The sequence below is a fragment of the Equus przewalskii genome, chromosome 9 (assembly GCF_037783145.1).
Source record: "Equus przewalskii isolate Varuska chromosome 9, EquPr2, whole genome shotgun sequence".
NCBI lineage: Eukaryota > Metazoa > Chordata > Mammalia > Perissodactyla > Equidae > Equus > Equus przewalskii.
The window spans coordinates 57289391-57306751 of record NC_091839.1 but is presented as its reverse complement, the minus strand read 5'-3'; the positions used below and the strand labels follow the sequence as shown (position 1 = coordinate 57306751).

General features: G+C 45.7%; 1 protein-coding gene and 1 long non-coding RNA gene across 13 annotated transcripts in view; both read left to right on the top strand.

Moving 5' to 3' along the window:
* SCML4 (Scm polycomb group protein like 4) overlaps window positions 1-17361 on the top strand; it is a 113008-nt gene that overhangs the window by 84393 nt on the left and 11254 nt on the right. For 4 of the 12 annotated variants that reach the window (XM_070559187.1, XM_070559189.1, XM_070559184.1 and 1 more), the window contains 2 exons: window positions 11612-11899; window positions 13463-13576. In XM_070559187.1, coding sequence (XP_070415288.1) covers window positions 11612-11899; window positions 13463-13576 — 402 coding nt within the window. Of the gene's footprint in view, window positions 1-1528; window positions 1831-11611; window positions 11905-13462; window positions 13577-17361 lie in introns of those variants that run through there. The other 8 variants (XM_008520711.2, XM_008520691.2, XM_008520682.2 and 5 more) reach the window with 4 other exon arrangements.
* LOC139073635 (uncharacterized) lies at window positions 12050-13441 on the top strand. Its single transcript, XR_011522583.1, has 3 exons — window positions 12050-12151; window positions 13015-13110; window positions 13301-13441. It is a non-coding gene; the product is annotated as an uncharacterized lncRNA (long non-coding RNA).

Below are 17361 nucleotides of genomic sequence, written 5' to 3'. Positions count from 1 at the left end.
CTTCTAAGAAGATCCAAGGAGATGGTGACCAAGCTCTCTGATTTAAACATCGGAACACAGAAAGCATAGGACTGATGGAAACAAAGGGCCAAGCATATGAGATGTAGCCATCCCCAAATCTCCAGGGCTCACGGTAGCTGCAATTGGAGACTCTATCCATCCCTTCGGGCTGCTCCCCTGGACAGACACCCTGAGCGCCTGGAGTGGGCCCTCAGGTAATATCTGCAGGTTACCTATCCCACCACCTGCTGACCAGGCATCAGAACTAGGGTTAAAATGGCAAAGCATGCCAAGAGGATCCAGAACAACTTAGGAAACCAAGAAGCTTCTAAGGTAAACTTCGTGAACTCTCTCCTATTAGTGGATAGTTTGTGGGTCTCATAAATAAGCATTAAACTCTTTGCTGAAAAATACCCCATAAACTTCCCGGCAGAGAAATGGGCAGATATTCTACAGCAGGTACATCCTGGCCGCTACGGAATTAATAATTACAGCTTCCGATCTGGATACACAGAGTCAAGGGGAATGAAATAAATCTCCTTTTCCCACCTGTATTAGTTATCTATTACTGTGTGGCAAATTACCCCCAAACTTGGTGGCTTAAAATAACATTTATTATTCCTCAGTTTCTGAGCTAGGAGTTCAGGTGCAGCTTATCTGGGTCCCCTATCTCCAGGTCTCTCATAAGGCTGCAAGCATCTCAAAGCTCAACTAGCGAGGGATCCAGTTCCCAGCTCAGGTGTTGGCAGGATTCAGTTTCCCAGGAGCTGCTGGGTCCTTGCCATATAGGCCTTTCCACAGAGCATCTCCCAAGATGGCAGCCTGCTTCACTAGTGTGAGGAATCCTGGAGAGGACCGTGAGCCTTCCTGAAAGTCAGGATGTCCCTTTAGAGCCAAAACTTACAAGGCATCCTCTATTCCAGGGACTCCAACATTTTCCTGATTAAGGACCACTTTTAATTTCCGCAAAGTTCTATAAAAGACCAAAAGGTGTGGGGGCTGTGGAGGGAACAGAGCATGCCTCCGGAAGGTCCCCCCACCTCTGCCCTCCCCTACCTCTTGGGAGTTCCCATAAGCCTTGAGGCGGTGGCTCGCAACGCTGCAAAACCGTCCAGAGGGCAATTGTGGAACCTGCTCTCCTCTGCAGACGGAAAGGACGGTCATTATTCCAAACGGCTGGTTTGGGCAAAATTGCCTTTGGGCCAAATTTCTACAGGAGGAAATCAACCCATTGACTTAGAACAAAGTCTTAGGCAAAGCAGAAGCATCCCGTGGGACTAAAGAAGTTCAGGTGTCAGACATTAAAATTATGGTTGGTTTCTGTGCATCTCATTAAGTGAGAAAAAAATAGAAATGTCCTTAAATGGACCAGAGGGGAGTCATAAGGTTGACTCCAAGGGCTGAGTGATCTGAACTTAGAGACAAGCTTGAAGAGAAAATCTATACTGGCCAGGACCAGGTTAATGGAAAATTTAATTGAAGCGAATGAAATGCTCAGCCTCATAGGTGGTGTGGCCTGGTGCCCTTTGAACCAGGAAGGCTGGGACAGCAGGCTACAGAGGGCCCTAAGGGAAAACACAACCAGCTTATCTAAGCAAGAACAAGGGGCGGGACTGAGCCTGAGAAAAGAAAATCTGTAAACCTCCACCAGAGTGAAAGCCGCGTGAGAGGCTGCAAGAGGGCAGAGAGGAAATCTCCTGGTTTCTGCCCCCAAGGAGTCCCTTAGAGGTCCCGCCTGCCTCCCGCAGCACTGAGCACATGCTGGGCACCAGCAGTGCTGGAGAAGAGCGTGCGTGAGGCTGCCTGGTGGCAGAGACACAGCCACCCGAGGTAGGATGCAATGCCCCTGTGTCACCGTCTCTGAGCAGGGGAGGTGCAGATCACTGGGGCCCTGCTCTTGTTTCCTGGGGCCTTCTCCCTCCCGTCTTCCTCTTCCTGCTTCTCTCCTTGCAGGTCTCTCTCTGTATTCCAGAGCCGACTGGCTGTGCTCCTCAGGCGGGGGTACCTGGGGAAGCATCGGGGAATAGTTGTTCCACAGCTATTCGAGTGGTGGTGTTCTCGGCTGACTGTATGACCTCCTTTTCTAACCTGGGTTTCAGGACTGGGGATCAGCGGTGCTGCTGTCTCTTTAAGCAGCCAGGCCGTTCACACGTGGAGCCCTCTGGACACTGTTCCAGTGGTTTGACCCTCTCGCCAGCCTGGGCAGGGCTGGGTGACCTGCTGGGCCAGGCAGACCTGCTGGCAATGGATCCTGAGAAAGGCCATGGCTCCCAGCCCGGGGGAAGGTGGCAGGATGGTTGTGAAAGGCTCTCTCTGTGCGGCTGCTCCTTCAGTTGGGCAGTTATGACTGAAGTGGGGACAGAAGGTGGGAGTGGAGGGTGAGTGTGAGTGTATGGGAGTATGAGAATGATGTGTGTGTGTATGTGTGTGAGAATATGTGAGTATGGGTGTGTGTGAGACTGGGTGTGCATGTGAAGCATGTGAGTGTGTGTGAGAGTGAGTGTGTGTGTGAGAGAGGAAGAGACAACTGTTTAGCACTGGGGAAGAGTAGTGTCCAGGGCTCTGGAATTCTGGGGTTATTCTTGCATGAATAGGTGTTATCTGAGAATAATTTTGCAGATGGTGGCATTGTTGATTTTCAGGGCTTCATTTGCTTAGAGAATCCAAGTAAAGTGCCAGTTTTGTTTCTTAATAAAATAAATGGTCCAAGTTCACTTAACAGTTAGGTCTTGTGTCCGAAATGACAAGGGGTCAACACCAGCCTGAACCAAAACTCCTTCTGGAGTGTCTAAGCTTGATACCCACAGCCTCCTTTTTCCTCTCGGCTGTTCTGGCTGCTTGGGGACCTTCTCTTTCTCTCTATGGCTCTTGGCTTTCTTCTTCCTGTCCCTCAGCCTCTTCCTGCTTCTCTCTGGAGGTTCTCCGCATTCCAGGTGCTCATGCCTGACCCTCCAGAGCTGCAGCAGGAATGGGTTGCACCAGGTGGCCTGGAAGGCTTTGCAGAGGCCTCTGCAGGGGTGAGGGAGGAGGGAGAAGCCCACATGCTCCTGACCCTGGAGTTTGTTCCCCAACAGGGAGCCTTAGACACGGTTCAGATTTGGAAGCAAACAGGTGTCCCTTGAAGACTGAGTGGGTTTGAACTCTTCTAGTGTGTTCTTTGGCCTCACTAATGGACAGGCTTTATACACAGCGGCTCGGGAAACCATAGTTCACAAACATTAGCATTGGGGAAACAAAAATGTCAGGCTCTCCTGAAAGTTCCCAAGGCATGAAACCCTGAAGACGTGGCAGGCTGCTTTGAATGTGCCATTTGTGCCTGTGCCCTTCTCTTTAAGCACGCTCGCGTGATCATACAAAAGCAGATGATTGATTCCTTTTTTTGAAGGAAAGATGTAATGATTCACGAGGGGCATCCTTGGTCTCTTGGACAGAGGCAGGGGATTTTAGAAAGGAAGTGCATAACCTGTTTCTTGTTTACCCCACTTGGCTGAGCTGGTGACCCCACAGAGGTTAAACGGCCTTGAGTAGAGGCTGGGCTGGGTCCTCCTGATTTTCTTTTGTTTTTTTTTTGAAGATTTTATTTTTTTCCTTTTTCTCCCCAAAGCCCCCTGGTACATACTCGTATATTCTTCGTTGTGGGCCCTTCTAGTTGTGGCATGTGGGACGCTGCCTCAGCGTGGTTTGATGAGAAATGCCATGTCCGTGCCCAGGATTCGAACCAATGAAACACTGGGCTGCCTGGAGCAGAGCACTCGAACTTAACCACTCGGCCATGGGGCCAGCCCCCAAGGGTCCTCCTGTTTAATGAGAGGTGCCAGGTGATGAGACAGCTCATCTCAGAGGAGAGGGATTTTCCAAGAATCCAGGAGAAAAGGGCCATGAACGTCTTAAGCAGTCAATCCTGTGGTTCCCTGCAAGCCTGTGTGCAGGATCCGTGCAGGGCCCTTGTGCCGGACCATCCCAGGTCTGCTGGCCCCATCTGGTGTTCACTCACCAGTCAGCCACAAAACCGCTTGAAAAGTGTAGTTCCCTCTCCAAGTACAGATTTGGTCCTTCTTTTTACCAACTTTGAATAGTGGGTTTAGGTAACAAACAATCCATGTGTCACACTTTATTAAATTCTTAAGCTACAGGGAGTTCTACATACCTACAATTCATCTGCCTGTATGTTGGATTACTTAATGGTTTTGAATGATATAAGGGGTATGCATGCAGCAGTCTTTTTTTTTTCTTGGTGAGAAAGATTTGCACCCTGAGCTAACATCCGTTGCCAATCCTCCTCTTTTTTTGGCTTGAGGAAGATTAGCCCTGAGCTAACATCTGTGCCAATCTTTCTCTACTTTGTATATGGGACACATCCACAGCATGGCTGATGAGTAGAGTAGGTCTGCGCCTGGGATCCAAACCCGCGAACCTAGGCCACCGAAGCAGAGTGCGTGGAACTTTACTCAACCACGGGCCCAGCCCCAGCAGTCATTTTTTTAAACTGAAGCTAAAGGAATTGAGGTTAGATGCAAGGACAAACTTTCAGGCAATGAGATTTGTAGCACAATGACATAACTGTGAGGGAGATTGTAAAATCTCTTTGAGGAAGCTTTTAAATAAGAGTCTCAGTTGTTTACCTTATTTTCCTCTCTAGCTCCCATCCCGCCTGAAGACAGGGCGTGGGCCCAGCTCAATGCATCCCAATATTAATACCCCAAAAGTGTTTACGCAAGATATTCCTTTAAACGGATTCATTTCTTTTATCTTTAGCCTTTAGTCTTCTTAAGCAATGACAGCATATCAGTGAAATCAGAGTGTGGTGAGCTAATTATATTTTATTGATGCACACCAAATATAAGACTATAAAAATATAATGTTCATTTTTTGTCGTGTCTTCCAAAAAAGATAAATGTTCACGTCTTAACCTCGGGACCTGTGCGTGGCACCTTCTTTGGAAATAGGGTCTTTGCAGGTGTAATTGAGTTAAGATGAGATCATATTAGATTATGGGTCTTAATCCAGTGGCTGGTGTCCTTCTAAGAAGAGGGAAATTTGGACACAGACACAAACACACAGGGAGAACACCATGTGACAACAGGGGCAGAGATTGAGTGATGCGTCTACAGCGAAGGAAAGCCAAAGATTGTCAGCTACCACCAGAAGCCAGGGAGAGGCAAGGAAGTGTCCTCCCCTGGAGTCTTCAGAGAGAGCGTGGCCCTGCCCACAACTTGGTTGCAGACTTCCAGCCTCTCGAACTATAAGAGAATACCTTTCTGTTGTTGTAAGCCATGAAGTTGGCAGTAATTTCTGCAGCCTTAGGAAACAAACACACTAAAGTACCGCCTAAACTCACCCCCCGTCCCACCGGTGGGACACGAGTAACACTTGGGGAAATGCTGGGCTGGGTGCTCTGGGAAGGTCCTTCTCAGTCCTGTGGTTGAAAGATGATGGCCTTCCTTGTATCAGTCATTTTTACACTCAGGTATGATGTAAGTGTCAGCACCTCTATTTAAGAAGGTGAGAAAAGGCTGTTTTAATTGGGTTTGAGCAGATGCATCTCATCAATTCTGAACGGCACCCTGGTGTGTGCACCTGAACGTGCTGTTCACGCGCAAGCTCCCTGGGAGCTCCAGGCTGTGCAGAGCCACGGCTGAGCCTTGGTGATCTGTCTCCACGGCTGTCCACCCGGCTGACTTGGGAATCACCCGTGCATCCTTTGTTGGGTAGAGGCTGTGGCTTGATGCTCTCTCAAGTTGCTTTCACTTTCCGATGAATTCACTTGGCTCGTAGCCCAGAAGCTGGCCTTCATTACCTTTGATCTCACCCACGGTTGTCAGCAATTTTTAAACTAAGTCCATGATCCTTTGTTTCCCATATCCACACGTCGTCAAAGGAGAACGATCTTTCCCCTGCATCTGTATTTTCCAGCCACAGTGCAGGTTGGTGAATTACCTGCATTTTCTACCTTAGACGGTCAGGATTACCCAGATACATTTAATTTGGATTTAAAACATTGAATAAAAAGAATAAACGTTTTAGTTAAATCTTTTTTTTCACTGTTTATCATGCATTTACATGAAGAATTTATATTTGGTCCTTTAAATTTGAATTTTAATGATTTTAATGCATATTCTGTTTAACAGCTGCCTCACTGCTGACACTCACCCAAATGTCTACTCAATAAATATTTATTGAGTGCCTTCTGTATGCCAGACACTGTGAGTAGCTTCCTCACGTATACCAAAGCACCTGTCCCTGGGAACGCAAAAAGGATTAGTATCCCAGACTATGAGAACTTTCCAATAGAAGGACTATAAAGACAGCCCTACTGCTTAGTGGCTTAGAATGGTGCTGGCCCATAGTAGGTGCTCAAAAAATATTAGTTTTCCTCTTTCTCCCTCTATTCAGGAAGCAGCCTAGCATATAGCTCTGTAGTCTGGTCCTCTTTAGAATCTTCCCCGGGATGTCTTCTGACCCAGAGGGAAGAAATGCAGTAGAGGCCATGAGGCCAAGGTGCAGAGTTCCAGGTTCCTAAAGAATCTTGCCGCACTCCGTTGGCCACAAAGCATGAGCACAGTGCATGCATTCCCTTAGGCTGCTCAGCTTACTTGCGTCCTACTGGCCAAAGCAGGATTTGTCAGACTTGACTGGACAACGCTCTAGAGAATGTGTTCACGCCTAACACTGGGCTTCTGCAATGACTTTTTTTAACAGCCTTATTCAGATATAACTCATATATCATACAATTTACCCATTTACAGTGGACAATTCGATGATTTTTAGTATATTCACAGATACGTGCAACCATCACCACAATTCTAGAACATTTTCAACACCTCAAAAACCACACACCCTTTAGCTAACACCCTCTATCCTCCCAACCCCCATGCCCTAAGCAACCACTAATTTACTTTTTGTCTCTATAGATTTGCCTATCCTGGACAGTTCATATAAACAGAATCACTTAATACGTGGTCTTTCATGACTAGCTTCTTTCACTTAGCATAATATTTGAAGGCTCATTCATGCTGTAGCAGTATCAGTACTTTATTTCTTTTCATGCCTGAATAATATTCCACTGTATGGATATACCACATTTTCTTTATCCACTCATCAGTTGGTAGACATTTGGGTTGTTTCCACCTTTTGGCTATTATGAATAATGCTTCTGCAAACACTCATATACAAATTTTTGTGTGGACATATGTTTTCATTTCTCTTGGGTATAACCTAGGAGTGAAATTGCTGGGTCATATGGTAATTTCACTTTTAACAATTTGAGGAAGAGCTAGACTGTTCTCCAAAGAGGGTGCACCATTTTACATTCTGACCAGGAGTGTGTGAATATTCCGATTTCTCTACAGCATCGCTAACATTTTTTATTACGTGACTTTTTGATTATAACCGTCCTAATGAGTGTGAAGTGGTATCTTATTGTGGTTTTGATTTGCATTTCCCAGAGACTAATGATGTGGAACATGTTTTCATGTGCTTATTGGCCATTTGTATATCTTCTTTGGAGAAAGGTCCATTCATGTTCTTTGCCCATTTTTAAGTTGGATCATCTTTTTATCGTTGAGTTGCTCTGGATACAAGTCCCTTATTAGATATATAATCTGAAAGTATTTTCTCCCATTCTGTGGATTATCTTTTCACTTTCTTAATGGTATCTTTCAAAGCACAAAAGTGTTAAATTTTGATAAAGCCAATTTACCTATTTTTTCTTTTGTTGCTCATGCTTTTGGTGTCAAACACAAGAATACCTTGCAAAATCCAAATCATGAAGGTTTACCACTATGTTTTATAAGTTTGCTCTTACATTTAGGTCTTTGATCCCTTTTGAGTTAATTTTTTGTGTATGGTGTGAAGTAAAGGTCGAACTTCATTGTTTTGCGTGTGGTTATCCACTTGTTCCAGAACAAGTTGTTGAAAAGACTATTCCTTTCCCCATTGAATGATCTTGGCACCCTTGTTGAAAATCAGTTGAACATAGACACATGGGTTTATTTCTGGACTCTCAATTCTATTCCATTGATCTATATGTCTATCTTTATGTCAGTACCACACTGTCTTTGTTACCATTGCTTTGTAGTAAACTCTGAAATTGGGAAGTGTAAATCCTCTGCTTTGTTCTTCTTTCCTAGTGGTTGTTTTGGCTGTTCTTGGTCCCTTGAAGTCCATATGAGTTTTAGAATCAGCTTGTCAATTTCTACAAAGAAGTCAGCTGAGATTCTGACAAGAATTACATTGAGTCTGTAGATTAATTTAGGGAATATTGCCATCTTAACAATAATTAAGTCTTCTGATTCATGAACGTGGGATTTTTTTCCCCCGTTTATTTAGATCTTCTTTAATTTCTTTCAACGATGTTTTGTGGTTATTAGAATATATTTTACACTTCTTTTGTTAAATTTATTCCTTAGTATTTTATTCTTTTTAATGCTATTGTAAATGGAATTTTCTTAGTTTCATTTTCAGCTTGTTTAATCTGAAATACAATTGATATTTGCATATTCATTTTGTGTGCTGCAACTTTGCCGAACTCGTTTATTCGTTCCAATAGTGTTTTAGTGGATTCTTTAGGATTTTCTACATACAAAGATAGTTTTACTTCTTCCTTCTCAATCTAGGAGCCTTTTCTTTCTTTTTCTTACTTGGCTGGAAGTTCCAGTAAAATGTTAAATAGAAGTGGTGAGAATAAGCCATCCTTGTCTTGTTCCCTATCTTAGGAGGAAAAGCATCCAGTCTTTCACCACTAACTACGAGGTTAGCTGCAGGTTTTTTGCAGATTCCCTTTCTCAGGTTGAGGAACTTCCCTTCTACTCATAATGTGATGTGTTTTTTTTTCAGGAAAGGATGTTGGATTTTGTCAAATGCTTTTTCTGCATCTATTGAGATAATTTACCATCTTTGTTTTTTATTCTATCAATTTGGTGTATTACATTAATCGATTTTTAAATGTTAGACCAACCTTGCATTCCTGGGATAAATCCTACTTGGTCATGGTGTATAAATCATGTTATATGTTACTGGATTCAGTTTGCTGGTATTTTTTTTTTTTTAGATTTTATTTTTTTCCTTTTTCTCCCCATAGCCCCCTAGTACATAGTTGTATATTCTTTGTTGTGGGTCCTTCTAGTTGTGGCATGTGGGACGCTGCCTCAGCGTGGTTTGATGAGCAGTGCCATGTCCGTGCCCAGGATTCGAACCAACGAAACACTGGGCTGCCTGCAGCGGAGCGCACGAACTTAACCACTCGGCCACGGGGCCAGCCCCCCAGTTTGCTGGTATTTTGTTGAGGATTTTTGCCTCCATATTCATAAGAGATATTAATGTGTAGTTTTCCTTTTGTGCAGTGTCTTTTCCTGGTTTTGGTATCAAGGTGATAGCGGCCTTATAGAATGAGTTGGGAAGGATTCCCTCCTTGTATTAGTTTGCTTGGCTACCATAACAGAATACCACAGACCAGGTGACTTAAACAACAGAAATTTGTTTTCTCACAGTTCTGGAGGCCAGAAGTATAAGATCAAGGTGCTGTCAGGGTTGGTTTCTGGTGAGACCTCTCTTCCTGGCTTGTGGACAGCCACTTTCTCACTGTGTTCTCACGTGGCCTCTTCTCTGTGCATGTATGTGGTGGAGAGAGCAAGAGCATTCTTGTGTCTCTTCCTCTTCTTCTCAGCACTATCTACCTAACCAGTCCTATCCGGTTAAGGTCCTACCCTTAAGACCTCATTTATAGACCCTATCTCCAAACATAGTCATACTGGAGATTAGGGCTTCAACATTTGAATTCTGGGGAACAAAATTCAGTCCATAACACTTGTCTTCTATTTTTTGGAAGAGTTTTAAGAATTGGTTTTAATTTTTCTTTAAATGCTTGGTAGAATTCATTCATGAAGCCATCTGGGCCGGGGATTTCTTTGTGAGTAGTTTTTTAAATTACTAATCCATTTTCTGTACTTGTTATAAGTCTACTCAGATTGTCCATTTCTTTCTGAGTCAGTTTTGGCAGTTTGTCCATTTCTTCTAAGTTACCTAATTTATTGGCATATGATTGTTCGTAGTATTCCTTAATAATCCATTTTATTTCTGTAAGATTAGTAATAATGTCATCTCTTTCATTTCTGATTCTAGTAATTTGAGTCTTCTCTTTTTTCGCTTGGCCATTGTAGCTAAAAGTTTGTCAATTTTGTTGATATTTTCAAAGAACCAGCTTTTGCTTTCACTGATTTTCTCTATTGATTTTTTAGTCCCTATTTAATTAATATCTGCTCTAATCTTTAACATTTCCTTCCTTCTGCTTGTTTTAGGTTGAGTTTGCTCTTTATTCTCCAGTATCTTAATGTGGAACATTAGGTTGTTAATTTGAGATCTTTCTTATTTTTAAATATGAGTATTTACAGCTATAAATTTTTCTCTAAGCACTGCTTTTGCTGCATCCCATATGTAATGGCTTTTATTTCCAGGCAAGCTCCATATGCATCCCCATCTGTGAGAAGGCTTGCTAGCTCCTCTAATGAAATCAAGTCTTAATCTTTCAATATCTATATTATGGGAGGAATCCATACATGGAGAAGATATCTGGATCTTGTGGCCTCAATTGTGTTTCCTGATTGCTAACCATGGAGGATCTATTGGTTTTTGTTACTCTAGTACATTTTCTTGAGGGATATCAAGATCTGCTTTTGGTCATGCCTAGTATATAGATGATTATTGATGGGAGTAGGCAGATATGATCTTGTCTGGAGTGGGAGGGACTGGAGAGAAGGAATTACTACAATATTTTCCTTCCTCTTTCTATCCCCATAATTTCTCTAGCCTTTGTCCTTAAAAATAAAACAAAACACTCCACACCATTTGGCCACAGGTATAGCTTACAGACAGAGTTCAACAGGCTGTAAGATTGAGCTTTAAAAGTGTAGAAAGTCCTGATTTACTTGGTGGGAGCTGATGATGCGGTTGACAGACTCTTCAGGTCCTCTATTCCCCCTACAGTTTAGATTGGCTCTTTATCTCTCATCTGCAGGGTTTGGGGAGGGGCATGGGGCTGTGCAGATCAGCGTTTGTGTCCCCAGTTTATTAGCGCTGGTGGAAGGTTAGTGCCATCATGGGTATTGGGACTAAAAGTGTGGGGGAGGAAGCACCATCACACCTTATCACCACCCAGGCCAAAGATCCTTCTCCTAACTCTGGGACACTGGGACTCCTGCTGGATCTCTCCCAGGAATCCCAGGCCAGGTGAGGGAGGCAGTGGTGGTGGGCAAGAGAAGGGGGAGCAGGGAGACTCAGACAAGCTGGCAGAGACTGTCAGAGGGGCAGAGTCATGGAAGGAGAAAGACCTTTGTTTGAATTTTATTTCCAAGTCATCAATAACCAAGACAATCACTTTTCCTCTGAACACAGAGGAGCTCCTCTCCCAATCCCTACATAATATGCTTAATTGGTGAGGCAGGTGTCTCAGCCTGCTGAGAGGTAAGCTATTTGGGATTGTGCCGTGGGGTCCATTCCTCCTCCCCACAGATAGTGGCACCTGTGCTGCTGGGGAAAAGTTTGCCAAGACTGAGCGCCAGGTGGCGTCTTGAACTGCTCTCTGATCTCTGTTTCTCTGTCCTGCCTTCTTGCTTAGCAAAAACAGTCAACACTGACGAGTGCCTGGTGAACCCTGTGAGCATGAACCGCTACAGCGTGGACCCCTCCACCTCCGCCTTTAGCCACAGGGGCTCCTTGCCCACCTCCTCCTCGCTGTACTGCAAGAGACAGAACTCTGGAGAAGGCCACCTTGGGGGCCCAGCCACCACCACTGGTGGTCCTCGTACCAGCCCCATGTCCTCTGGAGGCCCCTCAGCACCTGGGCTGAGGCCCCCAGGCTCCAGCCCCAAGAGAAACGGGACCTCTCTAGAGGGAAACAGATGTGGTAATGTAATGCATGCGCTCGCTTCCCCATGGCTTAACCTCCCCTCCCTGCTGGCTTCCCCGTGACTTAACCTCCCCTGCCCTCCCCTGGGACCACCGCATGTGGAGGGGGCCGGGGGGGGGGGGGGTTGGGGCTGTGGCTGTTAGAACATGGGAACACTGAGAAATTAGAAGTTTCCACAAGCTCCTTCATGGAATTTTGTTGTTCTTGAAGGCAGCTGACTTCAACTTTTGACCAGAAGCAAAGAAAATGGTGAGTTACACTAGGCTAGGCTTTAGGAATAAGCAGACTCCAAAACATACAGTGGCTCAAATGCCACTGAAGTTTATTTTTTGTTCAAGAGTCAAGGTGGGTGTTCTTAGTTAGTCCCAGTGCAGGGACCCAGGCTCTGTCCATTTTGTGGCTCTGCTATCCCCTACGGCCTCCGTGCCCCAGGCATCTAGCAGGTAGAAAGAGAGCGAGTGAGTGCAGAAGGCATGTGTGCTGCCCTGGAGCCTGGAGGTGATGCACGTCATGCCCGCTCCCATTTCATCAGCAAGAACTGGCCGTCTGCCACACTTAACTCTAAGGGGTTCTGAGAGGTGTAGGCCAGCTCTGTGCCAGGAAAACGGAGGCCAGATGTCGGTGAAGAGTTTTCTCTTGCAGAGTGGGTGACACTCGCAGGATACAAATACTGGGCAGAACCAGAGTTAAGCAAAATTCCCACAACGCTGGTTGTAATGCCACTGTCTCACCCATTAAAGATATGTTGAGGGATCCGATGAATGAAAGTGATGTCATTCTAGGGATGGCTTGGCGTCCATTCTAATTTATGTTTTTTCAAAGAATCACTTTCGGGGACAGCCCCATGGCATAGTGGTGAAGTCTGGCATGCTCTGCTTCAGCCGCCTGGGGTGTACGGGTTCAGATCCTGGGCACAGACAGACACACCACTCATCAAGCCATGCTGTGGTGGCATCCCACATACAAAATAAAGGACGATTGGCACAGATGTTAGCTCAGGGCTCATCTTCCTCAAGCAAAAACAGAGGAAGATCGGCAACAGATGTTAGGTCAGTGCAAATCTTCCTACAAAAAAAGTCATTTTCAAGCTTCAGTATTTTGTTAATGAATAGAAGCTGTGGAGCATGGTGGATGATCACATGGACTATGGAGCCAGATGGCCTGGGCTGGGATCCTGGAACTGCCACTTCCTGCCTGTGTGACCTTTTGTAAGCCTGAACTTCTCTGTGCCTCAGTTTCCTCACCTGTAAAATTGGAATAATAGCAATAGCACTGACCTCACAGGTTTGTTGGGAGGCTGAAAGGTGTTCCTATGCCTATTTAATAGAAGGCCTAGGACACAGTAAGAGCTCAATGAATGTTAGCAGTCATAGGTCACGTGAACACACCCCTCAACAGATCACAGCCCATCAACTCCGTACCTGAGAACTGCAGAAGAAAGGAGGCCCTAGGCCAAGGAGTCAAGGAGTCTTCATCTTACCCCTCCACAGCCTGCCAGTGGCCTGGCTGTTTTCTTTGGCAGGCCACATTTCTGTTCTGAGTCTCGGATCTCTCTACCAGTAGCCCTGACAGGCTGCAGCGATGAGCTATTGTGTATGATCCAGGATCTCCCACACGCTCCCCAGAAGAGCCTCAGCCATCCCAGACCAGCCTCTGCTGGCTGCGACTGGAGAGGTGAGCAGGAGCCCCTTGAGAGGCGGGCAGTTCTTAGAGGGCAGGGCAGAGATTCCCTCTGGCATGGGGGCTCTTGCCAAGTGTACAGATGCCCTGCAGACCACTCCCCAATGTTGTCACCCAGGACCATTGGCCAGGAGGAAGATGTGAGTGGGCAGAGCCCATTTTCCAGAGGGGAGAGACATTGTTCCATATGATTTCTAAGAACAAGAGAAAGGAACAAGATCTGGCACAAACCAACATCTTAAAGTAAATGGGGGTCAGCATTTATTTCCTAGGTTTATCCCCAAAGTTAGCATAATTTCTGGCATATAGTAGGTGTTCAATAAACGCTCATTATCTCTGTGCCCCTCCACCCCACTCCACAGTGCCCAGTGTCCTCATGTTGCCCCTGGTTGTCAAAACTCTCATCCTCACGTCCCATTGCCCTTTACATGTCTCTTTCTCTCAACCTCCTCTCCTCAGCCCAATTCCCATTTGCTCAGGGTGGTGATCACAGGACACCACAGTGATGCAGTTGACTCACAATCCTAAGAGTGTTGCCATTTTTCAAAAAGGAGATATTTACTCACCGTCCCTGTGTCTTAAGTATAGGGTTTCAAGCAGTAGGAAGAAGACACAATTTGGGTGGAGAGGACATCTATCACTTGCTGAAGAATTGTCTTTTCCATCCCAGTCCATCTGGTGCCCCTGGATGAGGGGGAATCCAGGACCTTCAAAGGTGTCTCAAGGTCACTCCCCTCCCCAGTCCTTCCTGCCTCCTTCCAGTGAAGCCCTGGGATGCCCTCCCATCCCAGATTCAGCAACCCTCCTGTCCCTCATTTTCATTTTCTCCCCAGCCCTTTGTTCTCTTATTTAGAATTAGACCCTGTTCAACTGTCTGAGTAATCTGTCCAACGGGAGGCCCAGACCCTCACTGGGAACCAGTTCTGAGAAAACCCTCTCTGGCAGAGCCCTGGTTGCACCCCAGAAGAGCCCCACTAGCTGAGGACTTCTGCCTCTCAGGATCTGGGGTGAGATAGAGAAACGGAGCCCACCAGTGCCTGCTGCCTTCCACTCTAAGCAAACCCCTAACTGTATCCTGAATGCTGATTATCTCTTTACAGATTAGAAACATTAGTGAGAACTTTGCCTGACACCCTGAAAATGAGAGTTGTTCATAACCAGTAGGACCCCACAGGGCTGTGGGACGTTCAGAATCACACAGCCACTCAGTCTTCTTGGAATAAAGCTGCTGAGGGATGTAACAGTGGAAGTTCATTGCTGAGCCTTTGTGATACACTGAAGAAGAATGAAGCTATCCCCCTCCATAGGTGCATTGACTCCTTAATGCTCCAAAGATTCCTTTTAACCAGTCAGGGCCTTCTTCAGGGTGCTCAACAGAACCACAGATACTGGAAAGAGCCAGCCAACCAGGCACGTTCTCAGCATCAAGATGGCAGAAGAGGGTGGGGAGAATAAGAGGACAGAGGGCAGTGCTGGCATCATTTTCCACTTCTGCTTACATCTCATTGGCTGGAATTTAGTCACATGGCCACTAGCTGCAAGAGAAGCTGGAAAATATGGTTTCAGTTCTAACCACCCATGATCCCAGCTGGAAATCAGGAATTCTACTACAAAGGAAGAAGTGGACAAAAGATATTGGGGAGACCACTGGCAGGCTCAACCACTCCTCCTCATTGGAAAGTTTCTTCCCCTCCTGTTTCCTCCCATGGCACTTGTTTCCTCATCTCTAGTGCATCCTCTCTCCTAGGCCATTGCAGGAGCCGGACTCTCAGCTACATGAGGTCTGTTGCTCACGTTTGAATCCTCCACAGCCCCAGAAAAGGGGCCTGCTTGTTTGAGGCATATACCAAATAGCTATTTATTAAGCACCTACTATGGGCCAGACATTTTCCACACATTATTTATGACATAATATGAGTTATACTTTACAATTTATTATTATAGTAGGTGTATATTATTACACGGGGTATTATTATATTCGATTTACAGATAAAGAAAGTGAAGATCAAGAGAAGGTCAGTCAAGTATTCGTCCAGGATTTGACTTCAATTGCCCCAAAAGCTTGTGTCTTTCAAAACTACCCCAGGGATTTTCAAACTATGCTCAGTGGGCTTTGAGGGGCCCCTCTGCAGTTCTAGGAGACGGGGAAGAGGGGATGGGAGCAGACAGGACCCCAACGCCCCACCCTCTTTAAGCAGGGCCTCTTCACGGTTGCAGGGTGGGGTTCTCTGTCTGCTTTGCCTGAACAAAGTTTGCACAGTTAAATACATTTGGAAGTCGTGGAGATAAACCACGCTGAACTGAGCGGCAGTATATTAGAGTAGGAGAGAAAATCACTGGCCTCCTTACCCATTTGTCACCTGGCTGCCAGTCAGGGTGCCTGCTGTGGACCCTCTGGAGGGCTATTAAGTTTTCCTTCCGCCCAAAGAAGTGCTCAGTATTGCTCTGAAATTGCATCCCAAGTGAAAGCAGTTGGTATTAAGAAACCATACCTCTTTAAGAGGGTTTGACCCAAGTCATAAACCCTGGAAGGAACCTAGAAATGGATTTTCCCCCACGGTGCTAATCAAAATAGTTTAAAACCACAGAAGCCAGAAAGCTGCATGAGGCTGCAGGAAGGAGGGGCGGTGTCGGTGACATGACAAACTTCTCAGCCTTCTCTTCTGTGAATGCTTACCCTGGCCTCCTGCTGTCTTGATGTGTTGTACCTGCTGCCTCAGCCAGTGGAGTCTGAAGGGATGTATTCACAGGACACATTTCCCTGGTTTTTGCTGATACTCAGGTGAAAATTCGAGAGCTCTTCCCTGTCTCTCATTCAAGATATAATCACCTAGAGCTATAAAGAGGTTTTGGATAGCAAAAGCTTCCTGATTTTTGCATTTAACAGGATGTGCTGTAGAATTCCCAACCACAACCAGGTCCAAGCTTCAGAATCAAGATACAAAGTAAATCTGACATTGTCGTTGCCACCCAAGTGTTTCCCATGGGTTGGACTTTGCTTCTATAGGGTATGGCATTGGGTGATGGATAGTCTTCTTAGCCAGAAAAAGAAGAATGGAGACAGTGCTGTCTGTGAGGCAGGTGGAATGAAAAGGTGTGGCAAGGGTTTCTTTATGCTGGGGAAAGAAAATAGGTTGAGCAGGGATGCTGGGGGAAATCATGTTGGGAGATTGGGGTCCATGTCATGTATATTGGGCTTTAGTCTGTGGAAACCAGACATTTCTGAACAGGGAAGTGAGCTGATGGCCACAGGATATAGGAAGATAAATGTATTGGTGATTATGGAATGACGTATGATAAGAAGAAGAAGAATAGCAACCACCTTTTGATTAATTCTTACTGTTTAATGTTTCACATGATTCCATTTAATCCTCCCAACATGGTAGGTGTTTGACAGGTGAGGCAACTAAGATTCAGAGAGATTTGGGTCAGTCCGTGCCAGCAGATACCTACTGAGCACAATATGCTAGGGGCTCGTCTCAGGTCTAAGGATGGAGCTGTGAGCAAGAGAGGTGTGGGCCCTGTTCTCTCACAGTGTGTAATTCCAAAGAGACGAACGTTAATAACAAATGATATTGCACAAACTTACAACCATGACTATTGCTCCAAAGGAAAAGAATGGATGCCGTGAGAGAATCAGATCTGAGAACCCCTCCCTCAAGGAGGGAGTCACTGAGCCTACTCTGACAAGTCAGGAAAGGCTTCCCAGAGAAGTGACAGTGGCGCCACCTGGAAGGCGAAGCTCAGCAGGCGCAGTGGGGAAAGGGGTGGCTGGAGGC